Source organism: Lissotriton vulgaris, unplaced genomic scaffold (assembly GCF_964263255.1).
Source record: "Lissotriton vulgaris unplaced genomic scaffold, aLisVul1.2 SCAFFOLD_3690, whole genome shotgun sequence".
Taxonomy (NCBI): domain Eukaryota; kingdom Metazoa; phylum Chordata; class Amphibia; order Caudata; family Salamandridae; genus Lissotriton; species Lissotriton vulgaris.
The window spans coordinates 1,536-16,579 of NW_028246508.1; the positions used below are offsets into that span (position 1 = coordinate 1,536).

The following is a 15,044-nucleotide window of genomic DNA, read 5'->3' on the forward strand; positions in this document are numbered from 1 at the left end:
TGTATTGATTTTGTATTCTATGTTGCCTTTTTCCCCTTCTCTTCTCCCCATCCTCCCCCCCTATGTTAAAATACCCATAAAAGCTTTGTTTATTGGTATAGTTCTTTTCCCCTTTTTGGGGTTTGTAGCACTACTGTTTTCATTTATTGATGCCCTATTTTCCTTCAATATCTTTTACTTCTGTAATGATGTTTTACGTTGTATATTTCTACTTAATAAAGCTTTTAAACTAGAGAAACTCAGGGATACAAAAGTTTCTCAAGAGATCCTGAAGCTTGCACCTCCTGCACCGTGCTCCGCTTTCTCTCTTGCCTCTGGGGATAATTGTGTGCCCCCAGGACATTGCTGGTGAACCACCGTGAAGCCTGCTTTGCTTGACGCCTATCTGCTCTCAAAAAGCACAGAGAGTGCTGCGTTTATCACCGCCGCCGGCCCGTGACCAGAGAGAAGCACTGAGGGCCGGTATTTCATCATCGCCGGCCCCCGATTCTCAGAAGGGCTGCATGCTTGCTTTTGTTTCACCACCGCTACTCGAGCCAACTGCCCGAAGCCGGGTTCACTGAGGAGAGGAGCTGTGTTTCAGCTGGAGCGGAGACGGAGGGTCGCCTAGCAACCGGGACTCCTGCATCCACGCCACCACTACGTAAAGCGGAGGGCCGCTCAGAAGGAAGTCCAGTCCTTGCCGACGCATCATAGCCGGAGGAGAAGGACTCCCGTCAAGGATCGCCTGGAAGTGAACGCCAACGCGAGAGCATCCCCAGGTAATACGCCCCCAGTCGCGCTGTTGTCTGTGCGAGGCAGCATTTTGGCTACAAGTACAGCGGGGGCATATTGTTGTCAAAAACGCAACCTTTGAGGCAGCATTTCGGCTGTGAATGACGTAATTGGCCTAAACCCGATCGAAGGGTGGGAGAGGCCCTGTGAACAAGAGATAAGTGGCCAATGTTGAAAGGAGCACATTTTTAAAGTGACTTTCCACACGTTGGAAACAGAGTTCGCAGCCATACTGACTCTACAAGTTCATGTATTTTTACAAGAGCATTCCAAAGAACATTTCTAAAGGAAGGATTAATTATGTATGTTGGTTTCATGTCATTTTGATCTTGCCTAATCAGATAAAGATATTTATATTTTTATAAATAACTTGTGTGGTGTCCATTTGTGGTGTTTCACTGTGTTACTGTGAGTGTTGGTACAAATACTTTACACATTGCCTTTGGGATAAGCCTGTCTGCTCGTGCCAAGCTACCAATGGGTTGAGCAGGGGTTATCTAAAGTGTGTATCCCCTTTACCCTGACTAGAAGGAAGGGTCCCTATTTGTTCAAAGGCACCTACCTCTGCCAACTAGAGACCCCCATTTCTAACAGTGGGACTATGGCACATTTTGGACATGGGTGATACCAGGAATATAGTAGCAAAATCTAACTTAAGATCGGCATGCAGTTATTCCTCAGATAAAGGTGTTTAGATCTCAGCGTGTGGATTTCTCAGATTGAAGCAGTGTTGACAATGCTATTGTTAGAAGTAAGTGCTTAGCCTTGAAGGCACTGTTATTGATGTAAGACTACTCTTAGGACAGGTGCTTTCTTTTGGCTGCCTCTTGTGGACATAGGTGGGTGCCACATGGCACATGAATGGCTTGGATGGGAAAATAATCCATTTATCAATATTTCGTTCAATTCTTGACAGGATCTCCTTTATAGGATGGACAATATTCTCAGCAGATTGACCCCACACCAGTTCAAGCAGCTGCTCATGGAGGTCTGTTCTCTTCCTATTGAATCAGAGGATCAACTGAAGGGGGTCGTTGACTTGATCATTGAGAAGGTTGTCTCTAAGCCAAATTTATCGAATGTGTATGCAAGGATGTGCCGCTGCATGATGGGGGTAAGTTTATGGGCTGGGAATTTGTTGATGTGCTACTGTCCAATATGAACATGTTAAAACACCTCTCTAATAGGGGTATTTCAATGTGCCGTTGTCTGCAAGGGGCATGTATTTGTCGGCTATCGGATGATGTTTAATTCACATGACATTGTGCAAGGATAATTTCCTGTGGAACTCTCTGAATGAGATAAGCTTGAGTGCTATTTTCAGATGAGGATGAATTCACATGCTGCAGGTTGATGGGGGAATGAGGTCCCTTTGTGTTTACTAATTGACTATAAGTTAACAATACGTAGTCTATTGCTCTGTGATCGCGGAAGAAGTTTATGGGAGTCTCTCTAATGCAGAATAAATGTACGTGCTGCGCTTTGATAGAGGAATTCGTTATCCTTCCAAATGAGTTGATGGCCACACTCTGACTGGGCGTTATTTCATGTGGTGCCCTTTGATAGGCTATCCAGTTATTTCCTACATTTTGATGGGATGATAAGTGTAAGAAAGTGACTCTGTATATACTGGACCAAAGTAAAGTACAGTGTGTACAGAGTCCCCAGTCCCCAGAGGTTTGGCAGAGGTTAAAGTTAGATGTAACCTTACTCTCTAAAGTGGTAGCTTGGTCGAGCAATAAGGCAGTATCAGAGGACAGTGTAAAGCATTTGTTATACACACTATGGGCCCGATTATGATGGCGGAAGGACCTGAGTCCGTCTGCCACCATAGAGTAGGAGGGAACCTCCGCATTGCCTGCGGAGTTCCCTCCTGTGCAATTAGGATGTGACCCCCACCCTGGCGGTCACATCCTCAATCTTTAGCATAGCGGCGGGTGCAGCTTCAAGCTGCACCCGCCGCAATGTTAAAAATGCATGCACGGCATTTGCGTGCACAAAGCAGCAGGCACCGCGCGGTGCCTGCCGCTTTGTCCATGCAAATGCAGGGGGGTACCATAGGTACCCCCATGTGCACCTCCCACCCTCCCTTCACCCAGGGGGCCCGCAACGGGCCCCCGAAGTGAAGCTCCGTATGCTTTTCCATGGCGGAAAAGCCGCCGTGGAAAAGTATACTTTGTACTCCATCCTAATATGGATGGCGGTGTCTGATAGACACCGCCAGCCATGTTAATGCTTTTCCGCCGCGGTCGGAAGGCGACCGCGGCGGAAAAGCGGAGGACAGATTGTAAAACCCACCAGCCATCCTAATTTGGCGGTGGGTCTTTCAAGCCTCTGCGGCGGATTTCTCGCATCCTCCGGGCCGGCGGTGGCTTCCGCCGGCCCGTTGGATGCGGGAAATCCGCCATCGTAATAGGCCCCTTAGTCAGCAAAAGGTTTCACACACTCAAGAACTGAATTGTAGGCCAATGGTTTGTATAAAAAATCTATAGGGTTTTATTTTAGAACCAACAATAGGTATCAAAATATACTTTCTCAGAATGGATTACTTTAGGTAAATACTTTTCAAATAGGCAATAGACTCTTTGAATACAATAGTTACAGTTTGTTGCAATAGGCAACACAAATTCAAACACAATGCAACATTGAGCTCAATGGGAATTTCTAGTTAAATGCAATTAGTTACTTTTTAGATTACTTTTCTAACCACAGGACTGGATCCTAGATTCAGTCACGGGACATGTGCTGTAAACAGTTAAGTAAAAGTGATTTTTAAGGAATATTATTGTATTTTAAAAGTTGACACTTAGGAACATTTCGGGGTGAAATTACCAATATTATCCTAGGGAAGGAAATTCAGTTTGCAGGTAAAGTTCGATCGCGTTACTTTTGTAATCCAGTGCTGGACTCCTAGGTTCAGCACTGGGACATCTATCTATCTAAAACAGGCAAGTAATTATGTTTTTATCGTTGGCACGATTTTAAAAGAATATTTGTAAGTTTCAAAAATCGACACTTAGAAACTTTTTCAGCAAAGAGCAGGCAATGATATCCTACTGGAGGAAATTCAAGTTACTGGTAAGTATGGTTAAAATTACTTTTCAGGGTCAGTACTGGGCTAAAAGATGCAGCACTGAGGTCGCCCCTGATAACAGGTGAGTAAATCGGAATTCGTTGTTCGGCTGATTTTAGATGAATATTTTAAAGTTCCAAAACTCCACACTTAGAAGAATTTCCAAGTGAAACTAGTCAATGCTAGCCTATGGAAGAAAAGTGAGTTATCTGCTTTTAGGTAAGTACTTGACTGGCAGAGTTAAGGTTCTGGGCATAGACTCATTGGTCTCCCAGGGTCAGGTAGGTACAGTTGGTACACCCTCAGCGGAACAGGGGCAGCCGGGTGCAGAGGTAGTTAGGCCCAAAGTTATCTAATGAGAGGCAGGGGGCCTTCGGTTGGTGGCTGCTGGTAAGCAGGCCACGCAGCTGTGGGAGCTGGGCTCCTGGTCGCTTGCTCAGGTCAAATGGGGAAGTAGATTAGGACAAAGGATGCACTGCAAGGGGCCCTCGGGCGGCTGGGCGCAGGGTGCTTTAGAGCCGACAGGCGCTCAATGTTATTCAATGGAGCTCTTGGAACGTGTTACAAAGGCTGCAGGCTCAGGGAGGGACGATCTTCTGGAGCGACCAACACTTCAAGGGGTAAGTTGGGATCTTGCAGGATAGGTAGGCACCCATAAGTTGGGCACAAGGGGCCGGGGACGCCGGGTGCAGGGGTGTCTTTTGGCGTCGGGAAATCTTACCCTCTGCTAGTCGTCATGGTTCTGAAGCTGCAGGCATCATCTGGGTCATCGAGAAGGGTCAGTGGGCACTGGATTCCAGGTCAGAATAACCGGGGGGACGTCCTCAGGGTCTTTGTCCACTCTGGCACAGGCCGGGCTCGGCGGGTGCAGAGTGGGCTGGATTCGCTGGCACCAGGGGTATTGTTGTTTAAGCAGAACCACTGCTCCTGGGAGTCCCAGTCTCTAAGTGGGTCAAGGCAGGCAGGTCCTCCGGGTTTCTCAAGGTTGCTGTCCGCAGGAGACGCTGGGATTTAGCAGGAGCAGGTTCAAGGATCAAGAGGCCCGTACGGCTGGGGCCAAGTCAGTTGGTGTCGTCCTCTTGTTAGCAGCTGCACGGCAGGTCGTCTTCTTCTTGGTCTTCTTTCTTATTTCTTGTTTCGAAATCGGGATCTAAGGAAGGAAGGTCAGGGTGCCCCTAAATACTAAAGGTAGGGGAAGGGCAGGGACCAATAGGTCCCTGTCCTGGGGTGAGTACACCCCCTATCATGCTCCTGGGAGGGGGGCAGAAGCCTATCTCTGATTGGGCAGGGCTCCCCACTCTCAAGATGGCCGGAGCCCGGAGTTGTGCTTCACCTTGCCTCTCCCACTCGTCTTCCCACCAGAGTGCGGGTCAGAACTGGTGGGGGACAGTTGCTGAGTATAGTAAGTGGTCTGGAGAACCTCATAAAGGCGGCATGCCTTTGAAGCTTCCCCCTGCCCATCCTGGGGGAGGAGACCTAGCACCTCGCCCAGGAGGTGCATTGTTGCAGGCCCAGGAGAGCGGGGGATCTCCACCCAGGGGTCCAGCAAGATGTCTGCTGTGTGGCAGCCTAGGCAGCCTCTCAGACAAGACATGGATTGCAGGTTAGGTTTCAGGGGGCATCACTAAGATGCCCTCTATAGTGCATTTTACATTAAATCCCACACTGGCATCAGTGTGGGTTTAAAGTGCTGAGAAGTTTGATATCAAACTTGTCAGTCTTCAGTGTAGCCATTATGGTGCTGTGGAGTTCGTAATGACAACCTCCCAACACCATATACTCTTAATGGCATCACTGCACTTACAGTGCCCAGTAATGGCCCTGGGTACTGTAGGGGTACAGGGCTCATGCACCTGTGCCCACACCACTGGCATAGGGCACCCAGCTAGGGGGTGACTTATGTATGCCAGGGCAGTGGGTTTGTGGGCATGGCACACAGCGATGTGTGCCATGTCAACTCTTTGTTTAGTTCTGCACCAGGCCACTCAGACTGCAAAGGTAGTGTGTGTGTGTGTGTCAGAGTGCAGGGTCCCAAAGGGTGGCACAATAAGTGCTGCAGCCCTTAGGGGTCTTCTCTGGCCACCATGCCCTGGGTACCTAGGGTACCATTTACCAGGGACTGACAGGTGATCAGAGATGCCAATTGGGTTTGAGTTTTAACACAGTTTTAGGGAAGGAACACAGGCCCTGGGCACCTGATTGGCAGGAGCCCAGGGCACACTCAGTCAAAGCACATCAGCGATTCAGCAAAAAGTGGGGGCATACCAATGCAAGAAAGATGGCTCTTTCTCAAAATAAGCTTGCATGTAACTCTGATTGGAGGATTCATTTGAGTTGCACTGCCTGACTGTGGATACATTTGCATGCTATGTTCTGATGGGGGATAACCTTACGTACCATGTTTTGACCAGAATAGGTTGGTGAACCACCACCTTATGAGGGGATATGTTTGCATACTAATCTTTGATAAGGGGCAAAATGGGTTTTATTAGGTAATGCAGCACCCTGCTAATAGCAACATTTGAATTTAAATGAATTGAGAAACCCTTTCCCCTTTGTCATTTCTGTAATTTAAATCTATTCTTAATTTATCCCCAAAGATTACGGGCCTCATTTACAGGGTTTTGGTGCAAGGCCGTGCATCAAAGTCACCTTGCCCTACGTCAAAGTAAAAGGGCAGGAATGCACCGCAATTATATAATATGGTGCATTCCTGTCATTTTCCCCTGGGCTGGTGCCATTTTGGCAGCCTAGCGCCAACGCAGGCACCCTTGTACCATGGTGCAAGGATGCCTGTGTTGTCTGATGGATTGTTTTGGTCCAGGAAGGGTCATCTTCCTGCTCGAAAACAACCATCGGAGTTTTTTTCCTCTTTGTATGTATGTGTGCTGCAAAAGTTATTTCTCCTCGTTATGGGGAATTGTCAAAATCTGTGGGTGTTTATTGGAAACACCAACTGCAACGCCCATGGAGCACCTCCCTAGCGCAGAGTAAAGCAAAACACAGCGACTTCCGCTGCTTTGCCTTGCTCCATATCTGTGAAGCCATACAAAGCCATGCAAAGTGGCAATGTCTGACCTTATAGATATGATATGACGTCAGATAAAGTGACACTACAGCGGTGCAAGGGGGTCCTAAATATGCCTCTAAGTCCATAGTATTGAACTGCTGGTGTCACAGTTGTTCTGCCCCATTACCAAACTGTGGGGCACATGCATCAAAATAAGGAATTGTGATTCCTTAATAGCGATTTTTAAGGAATCACTATTTAGGAATCGCAATGCCTCATGCATGTAGGAATCGCAAACGAAATTGCGATTCCTACACATTCCCTAATAGCGTATCACAAATTGTGATTCGCTATTAGGCAATGCCTTCCCATTCATGAGGCCCATTGGAATGAATGGGATAGCATTCGCAATTTGCGATTACCAAATAGTTAATCGAAAATTGTGACTGCAATTTCAAGGGTGCTACGGGGCCCAAAAGGCCAGCCTGATGTACCCCCCAAAATGGTATGTGTGCACATGTGGCTCACACACATGCCCTAAGGGTATGTGTATGCGCCACATGGCACTTAAAAAATGCAATTTTTTGCATTTTTCTAAGGAATTGCAAATTACCATCAACTTGAAGTTGATGGCAATTGTGATTCCTTAATATAAAGTCGCATTCTGAGGATGCTTCTTGCATGAGATTTAGGGTACGCAAATTGCGATTCCCTAACTGCATTTGCAAAGTGGGAAATCGAAAAAATAGCGATTTCCTATTTTGCAAATGCCTTTGGGGTTGATGCCTCCCAAAAGGCTATTTCCCGGTTGCAAAGGGTAAATAGCTTGATGCATGTGCCCCTTTGTGAATTTCAGGACCTCTATAGAGTACATTGGGTTGTTTGCTTGGGGTTCACATGCATACTACTCTTTTGATCAGTCATAACACTCTCTGAAATCTGTCTGTTGCCCACTAGTTTGGAATGGCTTGTCATTATCAGAAACTGAATGCAGTCGACTGTGACTGTCATTTGTTCCATTGCATAAGGCGCCCAAAGGTAATCAAAGAGACACTAACTAAGAGTGTAAATTTCTTTGAGGTCGGTAAGTCATACCATTGATGCTTGTTGTACCTCAGGGGCAAATCAACATCATTCCACAATCTTTCTTTCAGAAATGTGTATGATTAAGCGATGAGATTATTAAGCCACATGCCTATAAGCAGAGTTCATTTAATGATGGTGTGGTGTTTATTGTTTCTAGCTTACGGTCCCTGCAGCAGAAAATCCTGCAAAAACTGTAACCTTCCGCAAGGTGCTGCTGAACCGTTGCCAGGTGGAATTTGAAAGAGATGATACCGAGATGTTTAGAAAGAAGGAGGAGGAGATGGATGCAGCTGGCACGGTAAGGTAGTCTTCTCTTCCCCACTTGGGTGGTCACCCTCTCCGTTGCCCAACATGTCTATGGACTTCCCGCACTCTCTACTTTCTAACATTCAGATCTTGTTCCTGATTCACAATGCTTTGTTTTATAAGTAGCTGTGTCTTACTCCTGTTATAGTTGTGATTTACACCTGCACGACTGGCATGACTTGGACCACGCCACACCTGAAAGAAGCTCATTTGCATATTTCATTTTAAAGAAATTATTCAAATAGTTTATAGCCACTGAGTCCCACGGCGTCCTGTACTTAGATCCTGAATTCATGGCCAAACATAAGATTTAGCCTGACATTGACAGATTCAGCACCCGTGAATAGCCACAAAGCACTGTGCCGCCAGTCCACCCCTGTTGCACCCCAAGGAAGATAACCAGATCTTCTATCCTGCAACAAGCTGAAGTAAATGCTATGGCTCTGGTTGACAGGCAACCCTTGTATATGGGGTCCTTGCCATAACTGGATATTTCAAAGCATGTCATGCTTGGAATAATCAACTAACAATAGTCTTGGCATGAACCTATGAAATATACCAATGCTGGAGATCTGTTGTTATAGGTGCCTAACTTTTTAAACTTTGCAGGTGTGACCAGGGTAGGGGATGTGTTTTAGTAGTAGGTTGCAGACCTTGATCCTGGAGATTTGAGAAATAATCCCAACATCAACCCTTGACAAACATTTTGTCATTCTAGGTTAATCACTTCATCTCCCCGTGCCTTACATTTTTAATATGTGAAATAGATGTACATATGTGTAATTGTGCAATGCAAAAAGAAAAGAAATGTGTATTGTAAATAGCCACTTAACAGTGTGATGTCTACCACTGTCCCTAATATATGTCAATTTCCCTCACTGAAATCCTGTTTTCAGAGATAATGTCAGCTGGATCTCACACAGCCCCTCAGGGTAAAGATCATTCTTAAACTTTAAAAAAATATTTTCTGTTCTTTGCACCTCAGAATGAACCCTGCATTATGTCAAATACCTTGTTAGAAAAAGAAAGATAAGTAACCCTGACCCCTTTCCTTCGAAGCCTGAGGAAAAGATACGCCTTAAGGAAGAGCTGGAGCTGTCACGAGACCAGTCTAGGAGGCGGCATTTGGGTAACATCAAGTTGACTGGGGAGCTGTTCAAGCAAAAGATGTTGGAAGAGAGCATCATGCATGACTGTGTGGTCAAGCTTTTCAAGAAAAAGGACGGAGATTCGCTGGAGCGCCTGTGCTGGCTTTTGTCTTCCATTGGCAAGGACCTGGACACTTGCAAGAGTAAGGTATGGCCTGTACTACTGTGCACACATCCATTCCCTCACAATACAGTGCAGCCATCGTACCACCACTTTGAGTGCTCCAAAGCACTATATACTGATCTCAAGTGTGGGTACCCAGAGATCACTCATTTTCGCATGTAAGGTGTGAGTCGCTCAGCAGTTGTAATTTTTTATTTATAGATCAGTATGTTTTAGGCGTACGAGCTGTAGATTGTATAGCATAGATCGCCATCTGGTGTTGGGCATGGATGTTTGCAGTTTGTTTTTGTCGAAGAAGTGTTTGTTAGTCATGAGATAGTTGACTCCTTCTTATGGTGACAGTGTGCATGGGCATCAACTTCATCCCCAGCTTGTTTTTTCCCGCCATCGGGTTCGGATGTGACTTGCTGCGCTCCGGGTCAGTGTCATTATCGAAACCCCCCTTCGACGCGCAATCACCTACCACTCGACAGTATTGTCTCGATCTCGTTTCCCTTTCTCGACGCGCATCTTCTACAATCGAAAAAACTTCGATAAACTTTGATGCTGGCCGTTGGGCCTACCCACGCCGATTCTGACAAAAGTCGATGGATTGCACTCCCTTTAAGAAATGTCCCCAGTGTGGTGCTAAATTCCCACACTCGGACCTACAACCAGTGTGTAATGTCTGCCTCTCTCTGGAGCATCAAGAGGATATCTGTATGACTTTTTCTATCTTTCTAGTCTAAGAAGACCATTCCTGATCGTCTGGCTTGATGCCACGAAATGTCCAGAGGAAGCGGCTCCATTCCGGACATCTTCCATCCAGGCCCGACAACATTCCGGAACTAGCCCAGGAGGAACAGGTCTCAGTCTCCCAAGCAGATGACTCCGACGTCGAGGACAAAGTCACCTCAGCAGGCCGTGAGTACTGAGACCCCTGCCCCACCCAAGCCCATACCAAAGGCTCTGGTAACACCTTCGCCACAAGGCCCAGGTCCACACCAGTTGAATATTTCAGATGCCCTGCCCTCGGGCTCGGCTATGAAAAGCAAAGACAAGCCTTCCAGCTCGGGCTCGAGCCAACCACACTCCGGTACCGAAAAACCACCTTCAGCACCGAAGTCCAAGGCCACCGATATGCCATGCCTTCCTCCATCGGCACCGGAAAACCCTCCGGCGCCGAAACAGCTTGAAGGACAAACCCTCTGAGCGGAAGCAAAAAGGAAAAACTTTGACACTGAAAACGCCGGAACCGAAACAATCCAGGGAAAAACCTTTGACGCCTAAACCATCGAAGCAAAAGACTCCGAAGCCAAAACAACCGACACCGAAGTCTTTAGAACCAGAAAAGGCTTCTAACCCGGACACTATCCCTATGCCTAAACAATCTAAGACTCCTCATAGGGAGAAATCTTCGGCACCGAAAAAGAACACCGGCTCCAAAGAACTTTTTTTCCCGGACCCAAACCAGAAAACAATTTATATCCATTGGTCATATTCTCTCCAAGCAACCTACAAAAAGGAAACCGGACCATTTACAGAATTCACTGGTTCCGGCTAAAAGAATCGACATGGGCACTAATACCTCTCCACCCCCTACACCTCCTCCTCCCTCTATTGATCCCAATTTACTTATCTCTCCTGTACACCCTCCAGAACACACTTTTCCACTCTCACAACCAGAGGATAGTGATAATGGAGATGGGGACGGACAAGGGGATGATAACATAATCCCACAAGACAATGATGACAATGATGATCCCCCACAGGAGCCAGATCCATGGATGGGACTATAACTCAGATCCTGACTTAACAGATCTAGATTTTTATCCCTCTAAGCCATCCCCGCCAGACGATAATATAGGTTTTGCCTAACTAATCAATAGGGCCGCAACATATCTTGGAGTAAATCTACATTCTGACCCTGTAGAGGAGGATTTTCTCTTAGAGACTCTTGCTCAGCCACGAAAACCTCACACGTCCTACCAATGTTAAAATGGCTGATTAGATATGCAACAGAAGTGTTTAAGGACCCTATTAGGACTAGGGTTCTTAACCCAAGGATAGACAAGAAATACAAAGCTGCTCCCAGTGACCTCATATACATTAAGGGTCAGCTTCCTTTGAATTCCCTGGTAGTGGCTAATTCACGTAAAAGGGCCAACTCTCATGGTTCAAGTGACGGCCAGCCCCCAGATAAAGAATTCAAATTATTAGACGCATCAGGCAAACGTATGGCGTCTCAAGCTGCAAACTATTGGAAAATAGCCAATACACAAGCTCTCTTGGCAAGATATGATGGGGCTCACTATGATGAGCTAGAGATACTCATTCAACACCTACCAGAGCAATACAAAGAAAAGGCCAATGACCTCATACGGGAAGGCAAATTAATCACGAACACATCAATCAAATGTGCTCTAGACGTCACTTACACCGCGTCCCGCGCAGTCAATACTAGCGTATTGTTATGTAGGCATGCTTGGCTCAGGATATTGGGATTTAAACTAGAGGTGCAAACCAGTATCCTTAATCAGCCCTTCGACCAAGAGCACCACTTTGGCCCTACAGTGGACACATCTTTAGAAAAGATGAAAAAGGACACAGAAACTGCAAAGTCTATGGGAGTCTTGCAGTTATATTCTTCTAGAGGTTCCATTCAACGCTCCTTTTATAGAGCTGGCTCAAAAACCAACACACCAGAGCACCCATCCTCATCTTACAAAAGCCCCAATCAGAGTTCCTTTTCCAAAGGATACTTTATGGGAGGTTACAGGTGTAACAACTACAAGGGCAGAGGCCGGGGTAATAACACCGCAGCTCCCTTACCACCAAGCAGTGACTTCCCTTCGCTTCCCCCCGACCACTCCACACCTGTCAGTGGATGCCTTTCACAGTACCTACCTGTCTGGAATTCCATCAGCACAGACAGGTGGGTGAAACAAATGATCCAGTATGGTTACTGCCTGGAACTCACGTCCACTCCCCCACACATTCCTCCCAAACACTGTCCAATGTCCACAGAACATTTGACTCTCCTCAAACATGACATTCTCTCTCTACTACACAAAAATGCAATGGAACCAGTCCCCTTACCCCAACAGGGCACAGGGGTGTATTCTCTCTACTTTCTGATTCCAAAAAAGTAAGTCTCTCAGGCCAATATTAGACCTCTGACCCCTAAACCTCTACATTCAATCAGACCACTTCCACATGGTCACTCTCCAACAGGTGCTCCCACTACTTCAACAAGGCGACTTCCTCTCCACTCTGGATCTAAAGAATGCCTACTATCATATTCCTATTTACCCTTCTCACAGAAGGTATCTCAGGATCATGGTGGACGGACAACATTATCAGTTCAAAGTCCTTCCATTCTGAGCAACCACGGCTTCCAGAGTCTTCACCAAATGCCTCGCAGAGGTAGCGGCTCATTTAAGAAGGCAACACATTCATGTGTTCCCTTATCTGGATGACTGGCTCATAAAGGCCAAATCCCACAACAATTGTGTGCAGCACACACACAACTATACATCTACTTCATGACTTAGGTTTCACATTAATCCTCGACAAGTCTCACCTTCAACCATCCAATAGTATCTAGGGGCTACTCTAGACACCTCAAAAGCTCTAGCATACCCCAATCCAGGCAGGATTCACTCCATGCAGGCTCTAATATTACAATTTCAGCCTCAACACTTGGCCAGCTTGAGTGTTTATGCAGTTAATCCGGATGATGGCTTCTTGCATCCTCATCATCCCTTATGCAAGACTCCAGATGTGTTCCTTGCAGGAATGCTTAGCACATTGGTGGAACCATGTTCTAGGTCAGCTGACAGATCTGGTGTTGGTGGACGCCGCACACATCGCTCTCTGCTGTGGTGGAATGCACAAAATCTTTCCAGAGGGCAGCCGTTCCTCAACCCGGTTCCACAGATAGTACTAACAACAGAGGCATCGCTCACCGGCTGGGGTGCTCATCTACAAAGTCCAACTGTTCAGGGCTTATGGAGCCCTCGACAGAAACAACTCCACATAAATCACCTGGAGTTACTAGCAATCTTTTTAGCACTAAAGTCTTTCCAACTTTTGCTACTAGGCAAAGCTGTCCTAATACATACAGACAATATGACTGCAATGTATCACATTCAAAAGCAGGGAGGACACACTCTCTCCAACTTTCACGCCTTGCGCAAACTATATGAGATGGACTATTCATCAAAAGATATACCTCCTCGCTGAACATCTCCCAGGAGTACACAATCAGATCGCTGATCTGCTCAGTCGACAAACGCAACATATCCACGAATGGGAACTTCATCCTCAAGTCCTTCTTCCATTCTTTCAAATGTGGGACACCCAGACATAGATTTGTTCGCCACACAGCACAACGCAAAATGCCCAAACTTTGCCTCCAGGTATCCACAGCCATTGTCCAAAGGCAATACGCTATGGATGAGCTGGGCAAACAAATTTCCTTATGCTTTTCCGCCTCTCCCGCTCATTCCATTAGTAGTTCAGAAACTGAAATAGTATTCCCTCACAATGATCCTAGTTGCTCCAACATGGGCCTGACAACCATGGTTCACAACCCTCTTGGAACTATCAGTAGTTCCACATCGAAAGCTACACCTCTCACCCAAACTTCTTCCACAGAACCATGGAGAGATAAGGCATCCAGATCCCAATCAACTCAATCTTGCGATCTGGCTCCTGAGGTCTTAGAGTTTGGCTACCTCAATCTCCCACCAGATTGTATGAACGTCATCAAAGAGGCGAGACGACCTACCACAAGAGCATGCTATGAAGCAAAGTGGAAGCAGTTAGTTGTTTATTGTACAAATAACAAAATCAACCCACTAGATGCTTCCATTCAAAACATTATCTGTTATCTCTTGCATCTACAACAATGTAATTTGGCATATACATCTATACGACTACATCTAGCTGCAATAGCCGCTTACCTCCAAAACAGAGAACACTTGATCTATTTCGAGTTTCTGCTATGAAAGCGTTCATGGAAGGACCTAAAAGAATAATTCAACCTAGTGTTCTGTGGTAAATAAAGATTTACCTGCTGAATTTCTATGCGGTAAAGTTCAATAAAATAACTCAATCGAAAAATGAGAGGCAGAGTCCGTGGCATCTGAGTTTATAAGGGTTTTATTCCATAAAATGGAATTGGTTCGAACCAGGTATCATGTTCCATCACCACGAAGGTTCAGGAAGGGATAGACAATGCTTTATTAACAGAGTACAATAAATATAGTAAATGCATTTAATGGTGATGGATACAGAAGGCGTAACAGCTGAGAGAAACGAGATAAGAACACATGTGCGTAACAGAAGGCGTGCACGAGGGCGTACACGGAGGTGTGTGCTAGAAACGTCACAGAAAAGTGTCACAGGTGGGTGGATCCATAGAAGAATCCTGCAGTGTCAGCAGAAATATATGGCTTGATGCGCGCGCAGGCAACATGACGTGTGATTGACGTGGAACTGGCGGGTGAAGGGGACTTGACATTTAGCATTATATGTGGA

The 15,044-nt window shown here is 46.2% G+C and overlaps 1 protein-coding gene across 1 annotated transcript in view; it reads left to right on the plus strand.

The window, feature by feature from the left end:
* The first annotated feature begins 682 nt into the window (after positions 1 to 682).
* LOC147665934 (eukaryotic translation initiation factor 4 gamma 1-like) overlaps positions 683 to 15,044 on the plus strand; it is a 152,832-nt gene continuing 138,470 nt past the window's right edge. The window contains exons 1-4 of the mRNA XM_086949400.1: positions 683 to 761; positions 1,691 to 1,888; positions 8,101 to 8,241; positions 9,309 to 9,545. Of these exons, the coding sequence (XP_086805526.1) occupies positions 1,706 to 1,888; positions 8,101 to 8,241; positions 9,309 to 9,545 (561 nt within the window). The 5' untranslated portion in view covers positions 683 to 761; positions 1,691 to 1,705. The remainder of the gene's footprint in view (positions 762 to 1,690; positions 1,889 to 8,100; positions 8,242 to 9,308; positions 9,546 to 15,044) is intronic.